The sequence below is a fragment of the Hylaeus anthracinus genome, unplaced genomic scaffold, assembly GCF_026225885.1.
Source record: "Hylaeus anthracinus isolate JK02 unplaced genomic scaffold, UHH_iyHylAnth1.0_haploid 12001, whole genome shotgun sequence".
In the NCBI taxonomy this organism is placed as follows: domain Eukaryota; kingdom Metazoa; phylum Arthropoda; class Insecta; order Hymenoptera; family Colletidae; genus Hylaeus; species Hylaeus anthracinus.
This window is the reverse complement of record NW_026534348.1, coordinates 10357139-10376745: the sequence shown is the minus strand read 5'-3', so window position 1 is coordinate 10376745 and position 19607 is coordinate 10357139. Positions and strand designations below refer to the sequence as shown.

Sequence of the window (19607 nt, the reverse complement as noted above, 5' to 3'; positions counted from 1 at the left end):
TTGTTTAAAAATAGTAATGGTCACCTACTACGTAAAATAATATTTCACTAACACGTAGCATCTTGAATAATACTTTACTAATTCATAGTACTCAACAAATATTTTAATAACCCTTATTATTAAAAATAATATTTTCTTCATGAAACAGATTACGTTCTACATAAAATGTAACGTTAATTCTTCACATAAAACTCGAAATTCCAGACTAAAACATATTAAGTCGCACTTAGATGAACTAATTACACCTTACATTACCGTAATTTTTAAAATTCACATTACAATTTTTTAATACGTCATGATTAATCTACCAATACTCGAAGCCACAGGAAGAAAATTTTGTTTACCAAAGAGAAACTTTCATTAACCGAGGATCCCGAGCCCCGGAACGGCGTATTCGTTTTCTATTACGTTTCAACGGCGGGCGAGCCTCGTGGTCTTTCATTTCCGATCGCTAATGCGTCTTCATTAATTAATTTCCACGTGCCGGTACCGACAAACGAAAATTGCCAGTGTCGCAGACAGCGGTGTCGAATGGTAACGGTGTAACTCGTTATGTTCCATATTAATGAGAAATTCGCACGTTGGCCGTCGAAAGCGAAGTCTGTGATTCGGGAATCGCTAACGAGCCACTCTAATAGTAAATAGTACGGAATAGTGTTGCGACCCGCGCAACATTTCTCACGGTAAACAATGACACCGTAGATCAGCTATCAGTGCGTGAATTCGATAATGCGATTTTAACGAGAGCTTGCCAATGAAATTTCGACGTCGATGCAACCGACGAAATGCCAATTGTAACGAAAATCGATACAGCGTGCGGTGGCCAGCTTCTGTCTCTCTTTCGCTCTGTTTCTGTCTGTTGGTTTCTTTCTTCGTTCGCTTGTAAAAAGATGGAGCGATACGCGAAGGGATATTTGATCGAGCCTGGAGGATCGAGGGTGCAGTTGTTTCGATAGTATTGTCTGCGTTTATTACGCGCGTTAATTGCAACGAAAATATAACTCGTTTGATTGGATTGACCTTGTTACGAGGACCTAGGCTCTTGTTTTATCTCTTCGATTCTGATCTTTGTTTGTTTGGGTAAATGAATAGGATAAGGTGAAAGAATATATGTATATTGTACATCTCCAGTTATTTGGGGTTCAGTGAATATTATTGATTTACGAAATTTTTGTACGGGAATATTTATTTGAAATGTTTTTCTAGCGGTCAAGAGTAAATTTGTGTAAAAGAATGGGCATTGAATTGTGTGAATTACAATTAGAGCAATGAATTTTATTCAATTATGTCTATTGACTTCATTGTACATGTAAATTAATTTAGTTCAGGTTATGAATTAAAGTTTTGTGTGGAGAATAAATATGAATTTTTTGTACAGTCCAAGTACAGCCCGAAGAAGCATATTTTATTATTCAAATAAAAGGTCGAAACGTTTATGGAAAATGAACTACAGTCATTTCAGTCATAATTGTAATAATATTATTTTAACACAAGGAACAACCAATATACGTATACAAATAATATCAGCGAAATATTCGACCTCAATTTCTATGAAACCCTGCAGGTTTGTGGCGCAGATAAAAATAAGGGACGCGTATTTTCCTTTAGTCGCGGAAACTCAAGGTTAAGGGGTGAAACGACCCTTGCAAAGTTCTACCTCTCTAATGCTATCTTGAAGTAGAATGCTGGCGTCGGAGATACAGGGAAGTTTTTCAAGTAAATTCTCTATGGTTTTCGGGATAAAGGAACACGGTGTACAGGCCAGTAAAAAAGTAATAATACAGACGATAAACAAAATTGTATAGGAGATAACTTTGTTGCACTATTCACACTATTCGGTACAAAAACCACAATTATTTATATATCTTTAAAATAACGAGACAAATTTAAACAGAAAAAGCATAACAAACGTTGCGTAATAATTATTCAAAAGTCTTCGAACATAGTCAGTGAAACTGAAACGGGTTCAAAGAAATTTCTCGAATAACGCGTGCCGAACAACGAATAATTATGCACGTAATTATTCAGCCAGAGGCGCTCGATACCCGTCTCATAAATATTAATACTAAATTATCGAAAAATATGAACCTCGTGAACTCGTAGTTGGTTCTTGCGTTTGTCTGAATTGAATCCTTGTTTGTCATGTTTTCGCGGGTGTCGGAAGGTCGATTCAACGCTGCGATCACTGCAAATTCGTTGCTGGTTACATAATTACGCGGAGTGGAAATCGTCTGCGTTTCCCGCCCCCCTGCTCTCGCCATGTCACTGCTCATTTAGGAGTTTTGACATTGCGGCAGGCCGCATTATCCGTTGCCTCGGTCGGTCCCGCGGAGGCGTGCGTGGTTTGACAGGCTTGACAGTCGGCGGTTTGATGTCTCGTCATTTCGAATCCCCTCCTGCGCCATCGCTCCGAGAGAATTTCTTTGTTCGTACGCTTGTGTGCTGACATATTTCATACTTTACGTCGGTGTTACACACCGGACAAGCATCGAACCGTGACGAGAGAAGATCATTAAAAAGTCACAATTACAGGTGGGCGCCGATAAGATAAATGGGTTGAGTTCGCACTGATACTTGGGCAAATGGAGAAAGTGCTGACTTTAATTCTGATTTCAACATTCCTCATTTTTGCTTGAGAGAGGTTTCGTCTTTTTCAGATTCGTGTAAAAAGGTTTCTCGAAGATTTTTGTTTAAAAATAATTGTAACGGTGATTTACTTCAAGTTTTGCATTCAGAAAGATTGCGAGAAATTTTTTAAAGTATTTACTCTTTGATTTTCGCATTTATTCAGTGCAGAATTATTTCGAAAACAAATTTGAATCGGAATTCGTAACGGGTCTAAAGCTTTGGTACCTTTCTATTCAAAATGTAGTTATTTTAAAAATGTCGACAATTTCATAGTTCATGACCCCAGAATTCTTTATATCACGTTCGTGTAATCACTTCCGTGTTTATTTGATTATCGAGGATCAATATTCCCTCGACCATTCCATATTTTATGTGTAAGAGCTATAGAATATAAAGAAGACAGTGACGCCAGGGCAGCATATTTGTTACTTGATGCACTTTAGTTAACAGTTTTTCAATAAATTAATATTTCTTTATAAAGATAGAATATATGTTTATTTAAAGTTAAATATAATATTTCTTCTAATGTTCTATTAAAATATACGTTTCCTTTAATACAGGGTGCCCCTAAACTCTGAACACATAGGAAACGTCAGTATGTATCTATAAATATTTTGCTCCACATGAAATATGGCTTTGTCGAAGGAAGAAATGTGTAGTGACTTTTGGGACAGCGTGTACACAGAACATACGTTTAATGTAACAGCTAGAATTAATAGCGATCGAGTACAAAATCTGGAAGAAACTCACTTTTTAGGGCCCTAAAGCGGAAAACCCTCTTAAAATAGGTTGTCTGTTTTACGTCGCAAAGCGGCGCAGACAAAATATCGATTATCGAAGATTACCTGCACGCCGAGAGGGATTTCGCGTGCACCAGGTTCCCAATACGAATACCAGCGATACGTTGAACACGCTTTTCAGAAACTCGCCGTTCTGCGCCACGCGATCCGTCCCTCCTCGACCTATCCTCAGATTTAGGGGAAAAAGGGGGTAGCAAACAATGAGAACATTTTTTGAACCATTACGGGTGAGATACGGTGTTGGCGAAAAGTTTTAGGATGATTTTTATTCTATATTATATTAAAAATCATAAATTATTCTGTGTTGCAGCCACCAATGCTCAGTAAATATATTTTTCATTTGCAAGTTAATTAATCTGTTGGTCGTTAGAGTTAATCAGTCTATCTTCTCCGTGTTCCAACTACGTAGAAATACTCTACAATATATTCTGTTTCAAAAATACCCAAGTAATCTACTTGCGAGACTTCACACTTTGGCATTATCTTTATATTTTCAAATCCTTCACCACGAACTTACGAAGTCTCTAAGGAAATGTTTGCTGTGGCACTTCTCTCTGCACCTTAATTTCTTCTCCAACCAACTCAAATAAATCACCTTCTCATTAACACATCTAAAATAAAATAAAACTGCCCAGCGAGTCTCCCAACCAAGTATCCGTCCAGCCTGAAACACGGAACCATCGCGTTGCCTCTTCGTCGGACCACACCCGTGTAAAACCAGTGAGTCAAGAAGGACCTCGAGCAAATATTAGTGCAATGAGCCGCGCGCGTAACGCGAGCAACCGTGTCTGTGAGGCAACGCTGCGCCGTGAAACGAAAGAACGAGGGAAGCGCGTTTAAGTTCTCGTGGGACGAAGGGGCGCAGGTTTCCGCGCGATGGATCGAAAGGAGCCAGGACAGAGCACTTCGGGCACCGCCGTGTACTCGGGCACTCTGCAGCTACGGTTCAACGTAAGTACATGCAGAAAGGACGAGGACGAGCACACAGGGGGCGGAAAATGGCTCGCGAAACACCGAAGACGACTTCGCCGGGTGGGGTGAATGGATTTTGACGACGATGAGGCGCAACGAGATCCACGCCCGCCTCGTACTAATATTTGCGCGCATTTAACGCAGTTAATGACTGTGACGGAAACAGGAATTTATCGCTCGCCTTGTCGCGCGACCCTGTCTCGAGGACAAGTGGGCAAAAAAAAAAAGCGGGTGGATCATGGGGGGTTAATATTACCCCGAGACTTGTAAACTCGCAGGTCGCGTTTTCCTTCTTTTCTCTCCGCTTTGCGAATGGATGTAATTAAAAATTGTAGCCGTTGAGGGGGGCGACGTGCTATTTACGTGTTAGTGGTCTGGGTCAAGTCTTTCATGTTTCGTTCTATGATTGACGACATAATCAGCGAGCAAATTCGAAGCTCTCTTATCTTTGGCGTTGTTGCTTGTGCATGTCCGAATTGAGTAGTAATATACACTTAAACATATGAACATATGGGCATGCATATATGCATGTATAAATATATGAGCATGTAAATTTATGATTATACAAACATTTGAGTATATAAACACACGAATATACAGGGTGTCCCAAAACTCGGGGAGGAGCCGGAAATGGGGGGTAGCTGAGACGATTCTGAACAACAATTTCCTTTGCAAAAATGTCGGGTGGGGCTTCGTTAAGGAGATATTAAGCGAAAACCCCGACCAATCAGAGCGCGCGTAGACCGTTCGAGCGGCCGCGGTAGCGAAGGCTACGCGCTAGGCGGCAGCGTCAATGTCCTTCGGTGCACGTCGAGGTCACTTGTCGCGTACAAGCGCGGCCGCTTGTAAGTAGGAGTCTAAACGAAAAATAAGGCACGGGGATTCGAAGCCACGATCCTCGGATCCACAGTCGACCGCTTTACCTACGCGACCAATCCCGTAGCCTATGTTTCGTGTTGTTATTTGACTATTTATTGTTGGGTATGGGAGGCGCGGCCATAACCATATGGGCATTGATGATCGTTGAGCGTATATACCAGGCATGTCCAGAACCTGGGCCCCCACTCCTCAGTGAACGGCGGGCGCTGGGTCCCCACTCCTCACTGATCCGGTACACTGTGACTCTAAGAGTGGGGGCGCCTGCTACAACTACAAGCTTACTTCCAATAGCCTCACGGGTCACTTAATTTTCATGAGGCTTATACAATAATTCCTAATACGGATTCGTGGTTAATTCATTTCGAGTTTGTCGCTACAATATTTATATTGTACGATATAATATACATATACATATATATATATATTTTTTTTTTAAAAGTTTCTGTAACTAATGCATACCAGTTCGAAAATACAAGATAGAATTTACTGCTTATAGACAAAAACCAGCGCTTGCCGCCGTTATTCCTCGCTGTGACTCCCTGTGTCTGTGTATTACACACACAATGCACCGTCTCCATTCCTCTAACTTGCTTCCCACTATGTCTAACTTGCTGTCCGCTACTTTCACCTTTTTCCCACTCTGCTGCTGAAGGCATTCTGACCTTGAACGAACACGCGGGCTCGACTCGCGCCACCAGACGAGCACGCGCCCGCCGACCGGGGTTTTGTGCATGCCTGGTATATACGTACGACTTGGTTACAGTGTCTGACCATTGTTGGGTATTTCTACTTGCCCTAGAATTTATGAACATTAATTATTTATTGATATCGATGTTGTACTATCTCTTCTAATCAGTTCTAAATAGTTAGATAGCGATAAGACCAGTAGAAGACACGTAGCACTAGTAACTAAGAATCACAAGTAGAATCAGAAGGTAATGGCCAGACACGCGTCTTCATAGTATTCAAGTGTCTTCAAGCTTGCCTACTAATGAGCCGTTCACTGCTTGAATAGATTGACTCCACTTTTCAAAAAATCTTAAATAAAAAGAGTTTTAGAAAACAATGTTTCGTCGCATTTCTTAACCTTTTGTTTTATGGAGTTAATCGATTTGTACAATGAACGGCTCAATTGTATACCTCACAGTAGGTGTGGAATACTAATTCTTATACCGAATGTTTGGAACTTTTCCGTGCAAACAGTGCGCTATTTGACTCGAACCTTACCGGAATACTACCTCAACTAATCCCATAGAACGTTTCTCGCACGGCACTTTCGAGTTTGCTCTGTTGCTCGATAACTCGATCCCTCGTTGCTCCTAATCCCATCGAAACGAAGGAGACAATCGAGAAGATCTGGTGGCAATCTTTCCTGGTTCGACGGAGTCATCGTCGTTTCAAGCCCGGATTGAGTTGAAACGAGAGGAGCTGTTCCTTTGATGCTCCCAAAACGAATTTCATACGAATATTGTCCAAGGATGAACGTGTGGCCCTTTCCTCGTGGACCCATTCTCTCGGGAGAAATCCACGGTCTCGTTGCCCAATAATTTCGTTTCTTCCCCCCTCCCGACTTTATTCGCTTCTTTACCAACCGCAATGCAATAACACCGTTCTTTACGCCCACCCTTTGACGTCCTTCGCGTACCTTGGGCGAGGATATTCGCGGCGTGCCCCTTCACCAGGCAAATAGAAAAGAAAATTAACGACGTCAGTGAAGATCTTACCAAAAACCATACCCGGATACACTGGGCGAGTTTTTTTCCCTCCCTGAAGACGTTAGGTCGCTTTAAAGGGGTATTCTTTGTTGCCCCGTAATTCCTCTTTCTTTTGCTCCTTTTTTCCAATTCTCTATCTCTTCTTTCCCCATCCGCATTCTTTCTCCCTTTTTCTCTGTCGTCTTCCTGTCCGTGGGTAAATCAGCGGCGCTCAACCTTGCCAGTCACTAGGTCCAACGGTGTAAAATATCTTTTGGGGGATGGGTTTCGGGTTGAGAGAGAGACAAATAATTTATTTTTATTTAATGTAGTGTCAAATTTGTTTGAATCGATGGGATGTTTGTTTTCAAAGGTTCGTTTGGCAGGTTTTAGTGATTTCACGAGGTTGAAGATGCGTCAAGTGCATCTTGTATGCATGATCATCCACATAGACATGTAGACATATGAATACACAGATATACAGGGTGTCCCACAAATGTTGGGGGTCTTTGAAAGGGGTGGGTTCGAGGGGTGATTTGAAACTATGTTTTTGCTAAGGAAAAAGTTGTTTCAAATCATCCTCCGAACCACTCCTTTCAAGGACTTCCAACATTTTTGGGACACTCTGTATAAATATATGAATATACAAACATGTAAATATACAAATATACAAACATGTAACCTTCTAGACGTATAACAAATATATAAACATATAAACATACCAACATGTAACCTTGCAGTCGTATAACAAACGTATGAGCAAACGCACAAATTCGCTGATTGGCCCAGGAGCTGTAGTTTGCGCACCACTGTCGTATTATAAGGAACGTTCCCGTCCACCCGAACTCGTGGCGCTTTTTCTCGTCGGCGTATCGCGTAATGCAACTTTCTTATGCCACGTCCCGAGCGTGTCTCGTTACTTTCGCAACCCTGCGATCGTTAGTTCCGCCAGCGAATAACTGGAATTGGAACGAACCTAGGGGCGTCGTATATTTTCTCCTCGGCGTTGTTAACTCGAACCAGATTTGCATTAATCGTCGATAAATCCGCGAGTTGCGGAAGGCACTTGATGCGGTTGCGCGGAGATCAGCGAAGCGTACTTCGCCCAATAAAACGCACGTTTGAGGTGTTCCTCCGGTTTAGAACTCGAAAAATTCCGCGATACACGAAATTGTTGCATGTATACATATTTCTTTATATTTTGCCATGTTATAAGATATATATACCCATTGTACATTTGGGAAAGTCAGGATCTACGTTCACTTTCTTGGTATTATTTATCAAAGAAGTCTTACTACTCTGATTTCTACTTCTCTTGGTCTCACTCGGTCCTATCGAATCGACCACGTGTTAAAAGCTCCAACTGGTCAAACTTTAGTATAATGCTCATTTTCAAGTATCTAATTAAAAAAAAAAAAAAAAAAAATGCAAACAGATGTCGATTTTATAAACCTCTACAAACTAATAGAAAGAACATCGACTTATCGAGGGCACAGTCTTTCATGCTCGACGAGACGTTCCACGATTTTTTCTCACCCTTAACAGACGCATATTCACTCACAAATATTGCTCCACTTCATCTACCGACACTTCCCAGAGGCGAGGAATGCCGTCGTGCGGAATTCGCGTCGCTGTGGATTCGGCATAAGAAATCAGGGAGCGGACACAGTATGTATGTTTTCGAGAGCATCGCATTGAATAATGCATGAGCCGATCGAGTAAGTTTCCGTACTTTACAACGGTTACCTCGCCACCCTTCCTGTAATGAACGGTATTACGACGAAGAGGGAGGGGGGGAGGGTGTGCTAAGACGCGTCGTGTCGCTTATGAGGGAATATTTCATAGTTGGAAAACTTATTCCAGCCGCTAGCCGAAGGTGACTTTAACCGGCAATTTATCTTCCGTCCATAAGGTTCAGCACATTCTTTGCACAAAACTGGGTTCGCCCGTGATAAGACAGCTCTCCCTCCCCTCTGTCCCCCACCCCCCTTCTTTTCAATTACCTTTTAATTGGATTCGAGGGAAAAGACGTAAACGTCGGCTTTGCCAACGTGATTATTCGAGCGGAACTCGAGCTTCAGAGGGACAGAGGGAGAGGGATGGATCGTTAGGAGATCGCTCTTGCAACGTTGATGCACCTCGTAAACTTCGCTTTAGTTACTTTTAACGGGGAGGAAAAATACCCTCGATCCAGTTTCGTTCCGTTTTACGCGATACTATTTGCGAGATTAAGTCTCGCGGGATTATCATTTTGTATCTGTATATTTATTTCAAAGAGCGAGCTATAATTCGCGATGGGTGTCGTTCGTTATGAAAGTAGTTCCCTCATCCTTTGTTTCGGGATATAAAAGACTTTATGCCTTTTTTGGTAATGGAACGTGATCAAGGTTCTTGAAATGATATTGTTTACGATGACGAATTTATTAAGCAAAAGGACATAATACATTTTTTATTCTCATTAACCTGAAGTGTCTGAATAAATATATACTCAAATGTGAAGTTACACGTGTATTACGAAACAACAGACACGGATTCAGAAATATAAGCTGAGAAATAAACGAGATATTAGATTAAACTTTATACGTACTTGAGACTCATTTTAGAGTATCTAATACACTCGGGAATGACCTACAATTTATTTATAGCACAGTGTAAACAGGCCCCATAAAGATTTTCTTAATGAAGACTGAGGCAATACCATTTACGTTTGCATTAGCCTGATTAAGTTGCGGACGTTATCTAAAGGACGCGATACGTTTGAAGCAGAGCTTTTAACCGTTGGTCAGACGTTATCACGAGTAGCTTATATTTTCTCGTTAGATTGGGGTCGCATTGTTGTTACAAAATGGAATTTCCTATGATGTACTCGCGTCGCTGGTGCACGTTAATTACTCTCGACTTATCTGAAACAGGATACATCGTGAGCCAGTGAGGCTCAGAGGAGTGCAATTACTAGGGAGTCTGAATTATTCCTTGTCAACGCTGCATCGACTTAATCCTTGAAAAAATTAGAAAGTGTAATGTATTTCCCCTTTTCATTCGCTGTTTATACGAGACAATGTATCGAGAGGGCAAGAATATTTTTTTAAATCGACGATCTTGCCAAAAGTGTCACCTTATTATAAAATTGAATACGTAAAGAGAAAAATTAAAATCCAAAGTGAGAAAATGAAATGATAAAAAGAAGAATAACATTTTTTACTTTTTTTCGGAGTATATTATTATCTAGTTCTCTTATTTTCTATTTTATTTCGTGTCCACGAATATCACATCATTTCAAAGTTATTCTCACCACTCCACAGGTATAATTCAAAAGCTCTAAAATTTTGTTTTAAATAGTCTCGAGAAGGTGAGGTTTGTATAATATTCTGTTTGTTAATTCTTCCACTTACCTAATTATGGGGCAAAGTAATGAAATAAACAGGGTTATAGAGCTTTTGCCACGTTTTCGTTGCGATTTTGCCCCCTCAACAGTGCGTTGGGCGCACACGGAACCGGATTAAAAAGTTCTACGTTCATTTTTGCGAACATTAGTTAAGATTACGCTTCTGTCGTGTCACTCGTCGCGCAAAATCCCCTGCAAAGAAGAAAAAGAACCGTCCATGAGTCGAGCGAGCCCGTTGACTGCACGGATTAAAATGGACGCGACGCCTAGGATATCATTTTTCCAAAGCGAACGATATCATTCCCAGTGCAACGAGTATCTATTGAAATTCTCGTGGCTCCTGTTTCAACAGATCAAAATCCTACGGGTTTCCCGGGTACGCGGAGAATGAGAATGCGACAGCCTGTTGGCTGTCTTTTCAATGAATTGAAACGTAGAGCTCGGTTCAACGTGCTCCCGTCCATGGTTACAACCGATTCAACGTTATCGAGAGCTCCTTTGTTCGGGAAAGTATCGAAGAATGTCCAAATGGGTGCGGGATTGTGCGGAAACGGATTAAGTCGAGTTAACGCGAATAGAGAACGGTGAATCTGTGGCCACAAGAAGCGTGGAAACTGTGGAGAGCATAACTGGCGGTGCAAACGATATGGTCGTTAGAGAAATTATTTTTAGGTATACTGGAGAAGAAGGAAGATTATTCTGTATTAAGGAAGCAATGCCAGGGAGGCACAATGTGTCTTTAATATTCCATAGGTGGCAATGCTATTTATTATTTCTCCGATAATACGTGTTACTCACAGACATGCTTCGTTTAGTGTCTCAAAATCAAAATAATAAGATTATTTCTAAGGCTCAAAGTAGGATTGGGCTCCTACTCTTTCCACATAATTTCCCAAGAATGTGAGTTTTTATACTCGTGGCACTCTAGCTTGGCAATGAATTTTTAACAGGTGTTTTTGCGTAGAATTTTAATGTATACCTCCTGTCACCTTTTCTCCCGGCAGACTGTTTCCACTTTACATTAGCAAAGTTCGTTTCGCACGTGACGAACTCCCCATTATGCTGCGTCCACGCGTAATATTCGGATTTAAAGTCGTATTTCCAAAACAACGCGATGCATCACTATAGCCTCGGTGTTTCATATTTTCACGTCTCGTCTCGCCGAGCCTTTTTGAGTGGCTCGTATACGGAGTGGCCCGTTGGAAGCACACCTTGATACTTTAGTTCCTTCACAGGATATGAAGAAGCGTCGCGTATAAAACTGAAGTAGCTTTCCCGAAGACATAATATTGTAGGAATAATTTCGTAGTGGTCGAAGGCGTTGAGTAGATTCGAAGATTTTAAGAAATCGTCTTGCAGGATGGCATTAATGCCACCTATTTCCAGTGGACACCCCGTATACTCCGTTTTCCCAGGAGTCGGTGACACGAAAGTAACGCACGATCGATTACAGGAGAGGCTTATAAATAACTTCGTTTGTGCGACCGTACGGAAAGGGATTAGAAGAAGAGACGATAGGATCTTGCGTTCCTTATGGATGTCTGTGAGCGTGGTCTCAAAGAAAACAAAAGAATTCTACCGCGTTGTATTACATCGACAAACATACCGAAGTAGTAGAAAAATGAATCATGGATTTGAACGTGAGAATTTTTTTTAAAGTTCATTTCACAGTTCTTACAAATTTTACGTAATAAAATGTAATTTAATCATTTCGTGGGTATTACAAAACATTATCTAAAGTAATATAACGGCGATTAGAACGAATACAAGTCTCGGGAACAGTCTCGTCTGCTACATTTCGAGTAATTCTAAATTTGTTACGTATTAAAACAGTAATTTTCTATCTTCCCCCGGTACAAATTCAAGGGTTTGAGAAATGACAAAGTGCGGGGGGGGGGGGGGACAGAGCTGTCGCAAAGAGAACGGAGAAAATGGATTATCTAGATCAGCGGGGTAATCTTGGGTGACTTCTGGTCCAGATCTGGTTAATTTCGACGACGCGTAGTTCCGAAGCACGGGGTTCATCGGCGGAGCGAAATTGGATGAGACTGCCGGTAATAAAAAGCCCTTCCCTCGGAGGCCATTAAGACGTTCGATATATTGGCCGTTGTTTAAACGCTCCGCCATCGACTAAGCAAATTAACGCACCCCATTCGCGATTGACTGGATGGAAAAAGGCTGAAGTACAATTGTCAGCACCCGCAGAGCTCGTGGAATCAATTACATAGCGAATGAAAATCTTGCTTAATGGTCGTTTCGGTCAGCAGGTAGTTTGACCGTTCGGAATCACTAGAAATACGATTCCAGTTAAGTCAAATATTATTCAGTGGACTTGGAATAGAACTTAAAAAAATAGGGCAGAAGATCCTGAAGGTGTAGACAATTCTTTATTTGTTTTGAAGTGGGTTATAATAAGAATAAATTATAAATAGATGGAGGTGATTAATATTTGAAAAATCAATTTTTTTCAGGAACGTCCCCTACGTTTGTTTATCATTTTGAATGCGACCTTGGAAGTGGTGGTTCTTATCACGCGGTGGGGGGAAAAGAGGGTGGAATTTTTAACGACGCACAGTGTTAAATCGAAACACCGAAAATTGAAGAATGGGGAAGAAGGGATGAAACACACACCGTGCGTCCTTCGTAAACTACAGTACGAAGAACGGATATAACCATCGAGTCATTCTCATTTCACAGCATTTCTGGTAACAGTAACTCTATTTAAAAATTTGCAATTATTACATTTCATCAGTCGCAAGCATCCCAAACACGTACCTCTAGTTCAAAGTCCCAGTCGCCAGTAATTCGCAATTGCAGTGATAGTTAACTAACTATCGGATGAATTTTACTTAATTTTTCCGTCGAGAAATGGCTCCCCAGTCCTACGTTACGGCATTTAATTTTTCTTTATCCTCGCAATTCGTCGGTGTTAATTTTTGCTGGCGTTAATTCGTCTCGACGGTGTTTGCCGTTGTCACGAGAAGGGAAACGCTATGAAACGAAGGAAACAGCCAAGGGTGGAAAAGCGGGGATGGGCGCGATGAACGCGTTTCACGGTTAGTCGACTTTAGGAAAATTAATTCGATCGTTAGGCGAGCGCGAGAATGGGATTAGGATTCGGTGTAGTCGGGCGAGAAGGAGCCAGTCGTTCGGGTGTCCTTTTATCTCGGGCTGCTGCAGATTAGCAAGACTTAACACGGTTATTGTTTTCGTAATCCGCTTGGAATCTCCGGTTCGGCAAACATTTTCACGGCTACGGCGCCTGGCTGCGATAAATGTGTTACGCGAACGAGGCATAATGAAAGTACATCGCGCCAGCTCCTCCCGTGTAATTTTTCACACCAACGATCAGCCCTTTAATGAAACGCGAGCTACCGTTGTACACGGTGTTCCAGCGATTACGGTACGACCCGAACTTAGTCGATTCCACGCGTGGAAAGAAATTGTTTGATAGCGCAGAATGAAGTTCTCGTGGGCTTAGTGGTGGGGCAGTTTAAAATAAACTTAATGGTGTCCTTCGTGTGCTGTTTTCATTTCATGTGTTTTTGAATTGTTCGCTTATTTATAGGTAAAAGAGAAGTTTGTTCGATAAAATGTCAGGGAATTTTAAAAAATCACAGGATATTTAACTTAAAGAAATGTTGGGGAATTTAATTGCACCTACGTAACCGTAACAGTTTAGATTTTTGACACCTTGAAGAGAAGGCACCAAAGTTCTGATATTAGTATTAATGATATAATCTTAATTTAAAGAATGATAGGTTCGTCATGCCACTATAAATTTCTTCCTAATCGGGCAAATAGACTTACATATACGCACATGTGTTGCCATTATTTGCTCTCAATGCATGGAGCATGTTCGTGTATTCTCGATTAGAGCATCGTGACATCGTGACAGGCTGATATAGAAACTGACAAGCCGATAATAAGACATCAGAACTGATAGGAAGGGAATCATGCTCGCGTTCACAATTATAGATTCCCATGGACGGAAATGATGGTCTATGTCGAGATTCCTTGGCTCGTAACTTACAACTAATGCACGAATACCAAACATTTTTATTGGAAAACGGACACGTCTTCTAATTCAAAAATGATTTTTCTTTTTGAATATGCTATTTGGAAATGGCAAATGAAAATGTTAGACAAATTTATGTGATCACTCTGAAAGCTACGTTACTCATGCCATCATTCATGCCAACGAAATATCAGAAAATCTTGTTAGCTAAATTCTCCATTTATATCTAGCAGGGAATTATTGAACATTTTGGCACTCTTCTTATTGATAATTGAACAATCTTCTTGTAACTAATGCTCTCAAAGAGTAAACTAATAATTTATTATTCCCAGTTCGCAGTGGAGTTATCTATACGTTTATATTGAATTAATCTTATACCATGATACGACATAAACCCCATTAGCTCAATTACCGCGAACAATGGCGATGAATTTGCTCATCTGTTGTTTCGCAAAATACTGGTGTTCCGCTTCACATTGTGCTGCGTAACAACAGACGAGAATCCCGATTTTAACCTGAAAGGGATGGCTGATCCGACATGAGCGTTTCGAACAATACCTTATAAAGGATTCTTCACAAACTCCTTATTAATATAACATCGTACATTTCTAACAAAAAAATGAAATAAAACAATGAATTGAACCAGATTTGCCTTAAAGAGAATACAAGTCCGTTAGTGTCTTGAATAGCCTTATGCATCCCTTTTTAATATAATTTCACTTTTTTTGTTCAAACTTCTATTGTGATACCTTCGCGTTGATGGTTTTAATAGTCTTCCAATAATTATATAACGGCTACATACACTGTAACATCTAGTAAACAAAATAAATAAAAAATTAATTCGATTATAACGACCTAGGAGAAAATATAAGATCGTTATCAAATTTGTGCCTCGAAAAGCCTGATGCTCCACTTCTAATATAATTTCACTTTTATTCCTCGAACTTCATCGTGTCTGATACCTTCATGATGGTTTTAATAGTCTTCCCGTAATTCCATAATGGTTATTCTGTGCGCTTCGGTTATATCGTAAGGCAATTACGTTATTACTCAGCACTTTAATTGTATCCTCTAGCAAACACGTTACAGAAATTTTCAATCTGTTGCTGTTACATGCGATCTCGTGGGTGCATACGATTACTCGCGATGACAAAAACGAATAACAATACGCGTCTCGCGTGTAAAATGCTAACGAGCTTACGAAAAAAGCCACTCGTGTTTGCAACAATGGACTGCGAAAATGGTAGCTAGGTTTCTAGAAGGCCTACGACCGATCGATAGGTCCGTGCAGCAGAAAGCAGCTACAAGGGAGAGCCAGGAACAGGTGATCGACCTGGGGGTTCCCGAATATTACTTTTTTGTCCTTAGGCACGATAAGCGAAAGCGGAAGTAAACGTTGGTTAACATTTGATCCCGAAAAGTCATCGTCCATTATCTTTTCCATTCTTTCGTAGGTCTTCCAACTTCCAATCTTGCTTCCTTAGACATTTCGTGGTACAATTTAGTAGCAAAAACAGTGGATTACAACGTAAATTCAATATTGGTATTCATTATGTAATACTATTTAAAAAAAACTATTTAGTGGTATTATTTTATCCTCAGTTTCAACGTATATTTACAGTTGAATTTATTATCGTCGTTCCTGTTTTCTAATATTTTTCTTCTAATCTACAATATTCTCTTAGTTACAATTTATTCAATAAATATCTACAATTCAATGCCTGTTGTTATAATTGCAGATTTAATTTAATAATCTAAAAGATGACCCCAAAGTAAACCCTCAAAACCCTAGCAGAATAGACACTGGAACCTTAAGCTCGAGGAATCAATTCTTTTCACACCAATATTTGACCAAGTCAGACTACATTCAACCATTTTTTTTGAAAGCCCTAATAGAATAGGCCCTTGAACCTTGAACCTTAAGCTCGAAAAATCTATTTTTTCACACCAAAATTTGACCAAGTCAGACCACATCCAACCACTCATTGGTCTACCCAATTCAGTACTAAATAAAATGAACATTGTTTCTCTTAAAAGTCAAAGTTTCCCAAGGAAAACCTCTAACCACAGTTTAGATTTCTTGAAAGCTCGCGTGCGTCCAATCAAAGCATTGAAAATTTCAACAGTGTTCGTGTTAAGGGAACGTTCCTGGCTTCGAACAATGCCGGTGCATTTTCAACTTGTTCTACACGCTGCAACGTAGAAGTTGCGACTCACGGTTGCTGTTACACACGCGAGCTGAGCCACGAGTTCTTCCCGTTCACGTGGCCCTGTGTACGCGGTTTCCAGGGATTTAAAAAAATCGTCCTGTAAGTTTTAAGTGGAAAGTACTGATCCCAGAATGTCTGGTTTGCGCAGAATGTTTTACGAGAGCTGGAGCAGAAGAAGCCGCAGCTGGACGAGCTGGTTCACACCGCGGAGAACCTACGCGCGGACACGAACAGACAGCAGCTGCATGGTAAAGGTAAGTTCAGACACTTCTCTTTTTCATTCGATGACTTTGCGCGGTTTCGAACTCTCCCTGCGATTTAACCCTCTACATCGTGAATTTTATTTTGTCTTTCATGATAGAAATTATTTTTCGGTCATTCATACATGGGTATGGTTATTATTTTGTTTTCATCGGATAATCGGTTAAAATATTTTTCTTTTGTCTGAAGTACATACTACAACGTTAAGGAAATGTCTAAGGTGGTTCAGTTAAGTTGACCTTCCCTTGTGTTCATAAATTAATTTGAGTTTCAACTAAGAACAGCTACTAGAGGTCTTTATATGAAAATATGCAGAGATTTCAGAGGGGGAATTATGAAAACCCACACACACAGGGTAGACCAATGAGACACGCAACAAGGGTTGCTTTACTCTGTTACTAATGAAGAATATTATTCAACAGAGGATTAATTCCAATTTAATTGAAACATGTAGTACGTTTGAGTTGTTTGACGTGTTCAGCTACGAAATAATAAAATACGTAGGTTCAAAAAGCATTATCGAATTTTTGATGAACATTTCAAATGTAAAGGTATTATGCGACGTTAAAGCTACGTATTCCATTATTTCGAACTTAATTTGCGCATGAACGCGTCGGCGTTTGTATCTTCGACTACTATCGATGCAAATGCGATGTTTAATTTCGTAATTTATTAGCCCGCCCGACGATTCATTGATCGTTTTCACGTATAAACCTTGATGAAACACCGTAAAACGCTCGTCAGGAAATATTAAATGGAATATGATATCGAATGAGGTTCGCAACAAACGTGCATAACTGCGAGAGATCGATATTCGCATCGATATTTGAAGCCCTTAATAACTTTTTGTGGTCGTAATTGATACCAGGAGCGACGCTTCAGCTTGCAAAGCACTTTTCGGTGCTTCGAGCGAATTTCAGAAGTTTAATTATCGGTCCCGATTGCTTGGCTAAAGGCTCTAATAAATTGGACCATCTGTTCCACGGAACAGCTGCCTATTGCCGAGCATCTTGCCAGCTTGTTCTTTGACATCGTTTCTTAGTTTTGATTGAATGGATCCTATGCAAGCTATTCCTAGGCAAAACTTTTGAGAATTTGTGACAATTTTTATCATTCATAGCAGGTAATAAGATATTTAAGCCTACGAAAAGAAGGGCTATAGGATTATTATAGAAGACTAGAAGGGTTCAGAATGATCTGAGAAAGAGATTGTAGTAGTACAAACAATTGTAATGGACTGAAAGAGTATAGAATACACTGCAAATTCGGTATCTACATTAAATCGATTCATTGTATTAAATTATCTATTCATTAATTTAAATCAAATTTTCAATTCCAAATATTAAAACAAGTACTATTCAATCAAGAGTTAAACCAAATAAATATTGCTGCGTCTTGGTGCAATTCCTATAGCCACCACTTTCTATTCCTTTTCAATATTATAGAATGAAATGCAATGTAAATCTGCAGAGGGTCTTTTCAGTGCCCCAACAACTCATCCACAGAAAACGAAGCCGAAAGCAATGGAATGCTTTGTTTATTAGTTCCTCGGTTCTTCAAGCGCCGATCGCTCCTCACGTTCGAAATTCATTTCGCTAAGCGACGGGTAATTCGATTGGTTCAGGAAGTTTTTAAATCCCCGCGAATCTGGCGCAGATTGGCGCCATAGAGAAGGTCGAGCGGGAGATTAACGGCGGTGCCGCTAATTGTTTCAAGAGCCCTGGAAAACTCTCTCCCGCCGATGTCGCATTGTTCCTTCTATATTAGCGTGCCGGTACTTGTCAGTCCCGTCTGGTAGGTACCTAGGGCCGTCCATTATAGCCAGACGATTCTTTCGTCCATTGTTTGCAGCGGCCGCCCACTCTGCGCGAAATAGGGAAGAAAGGGTTCGCCTACCCAGCGTGTATCAGCCGGTCGGGCACATCTTTTGCGTAACGCGTCGAGACTTGCGTTCCTGGACTATTCAGTGGCGCCAATTAGACGCATGATTCTTTGAAGCCCTTCTGTGATATTCAGCGATGGTCAATTGCCATTTTGTAACCGATTAGCAACTTATCTTAGAAGCCAGGTGGATAAACAGATGATTTAATGGTAGATTAAAATTTGGCGCATGATTTGTTTAGTTTTTTTTTTGTATGCTACGTTGCGTGGAACATTGTAGCTATTCTGCACAGTGGTCACTAACTTACGTGGACACAGGTGAACAGATCATTTAGATGAAGATAGAGTTTCTTGGATATTCAGAGATGGTAATTAGATGTTCGATTCTTTGAAGCTTTCTGTGATATTCAGCAATGGTCATTACCATTTTGTAACTGATTAGTAATACTAGATTCAGGTGAATGGATGCCTTTAACCCTCTATGGGCCCGTGTAACCTTCAGATCACATGTTAATACATCCACATTTTATCAAATAATTTTATTTTGTTTACTAGACAACGTATACATTTTAATTATATAATGTCTCTGAACTAATAACGATACTGATGACGGTTGGCAGTACTATTAACTTGAAATATCAAAATAAATTGCCTGCAGAAACAAAATTCGATCTATAGAGCATTAATAGTAAAATCTCGTCTGGAGCACCCTTGATCCATCACGTCGACCAAACCAGACATCCCCAGAGAATACCAACTGTAAGTAATAAACCGCTAGAATAGGATTAGAACTGAACAGTCTCTTGTTTCTCGATGGAAAAACTTCGAAAGACATCCTCTGCATCCCTCGATGAAATATCTCCATTACATTCGCGTCAG

General features: G+C 40.4%; 1 protein-coding gene across 9 annotated transcripts in view; it reads left to right on the top strand.

Annotated features, from left to right (window-relative positions):
* Positions 1–19607, top strand: part of LOC128891333 (dystrophin, isoforms A/C/F/G/H-like) — a 567969-nt gene that overhangs the window by 133365 nt on the left and 414997 nt on the right. For all 9 annotated transcript variants that reach the window (XM_054150727.1, XM_054150734.1, XM_054150735.1 and 6 more), the window contains one exon: positions 16735–16840. In XM_054150727.1, the coding sequence (XP_054006702.1) occupies positions 16735–16840 (106 nt within the window). The remainder of the gene's footprint in view (positions 1–16734; positions 16841–19607) is intronic.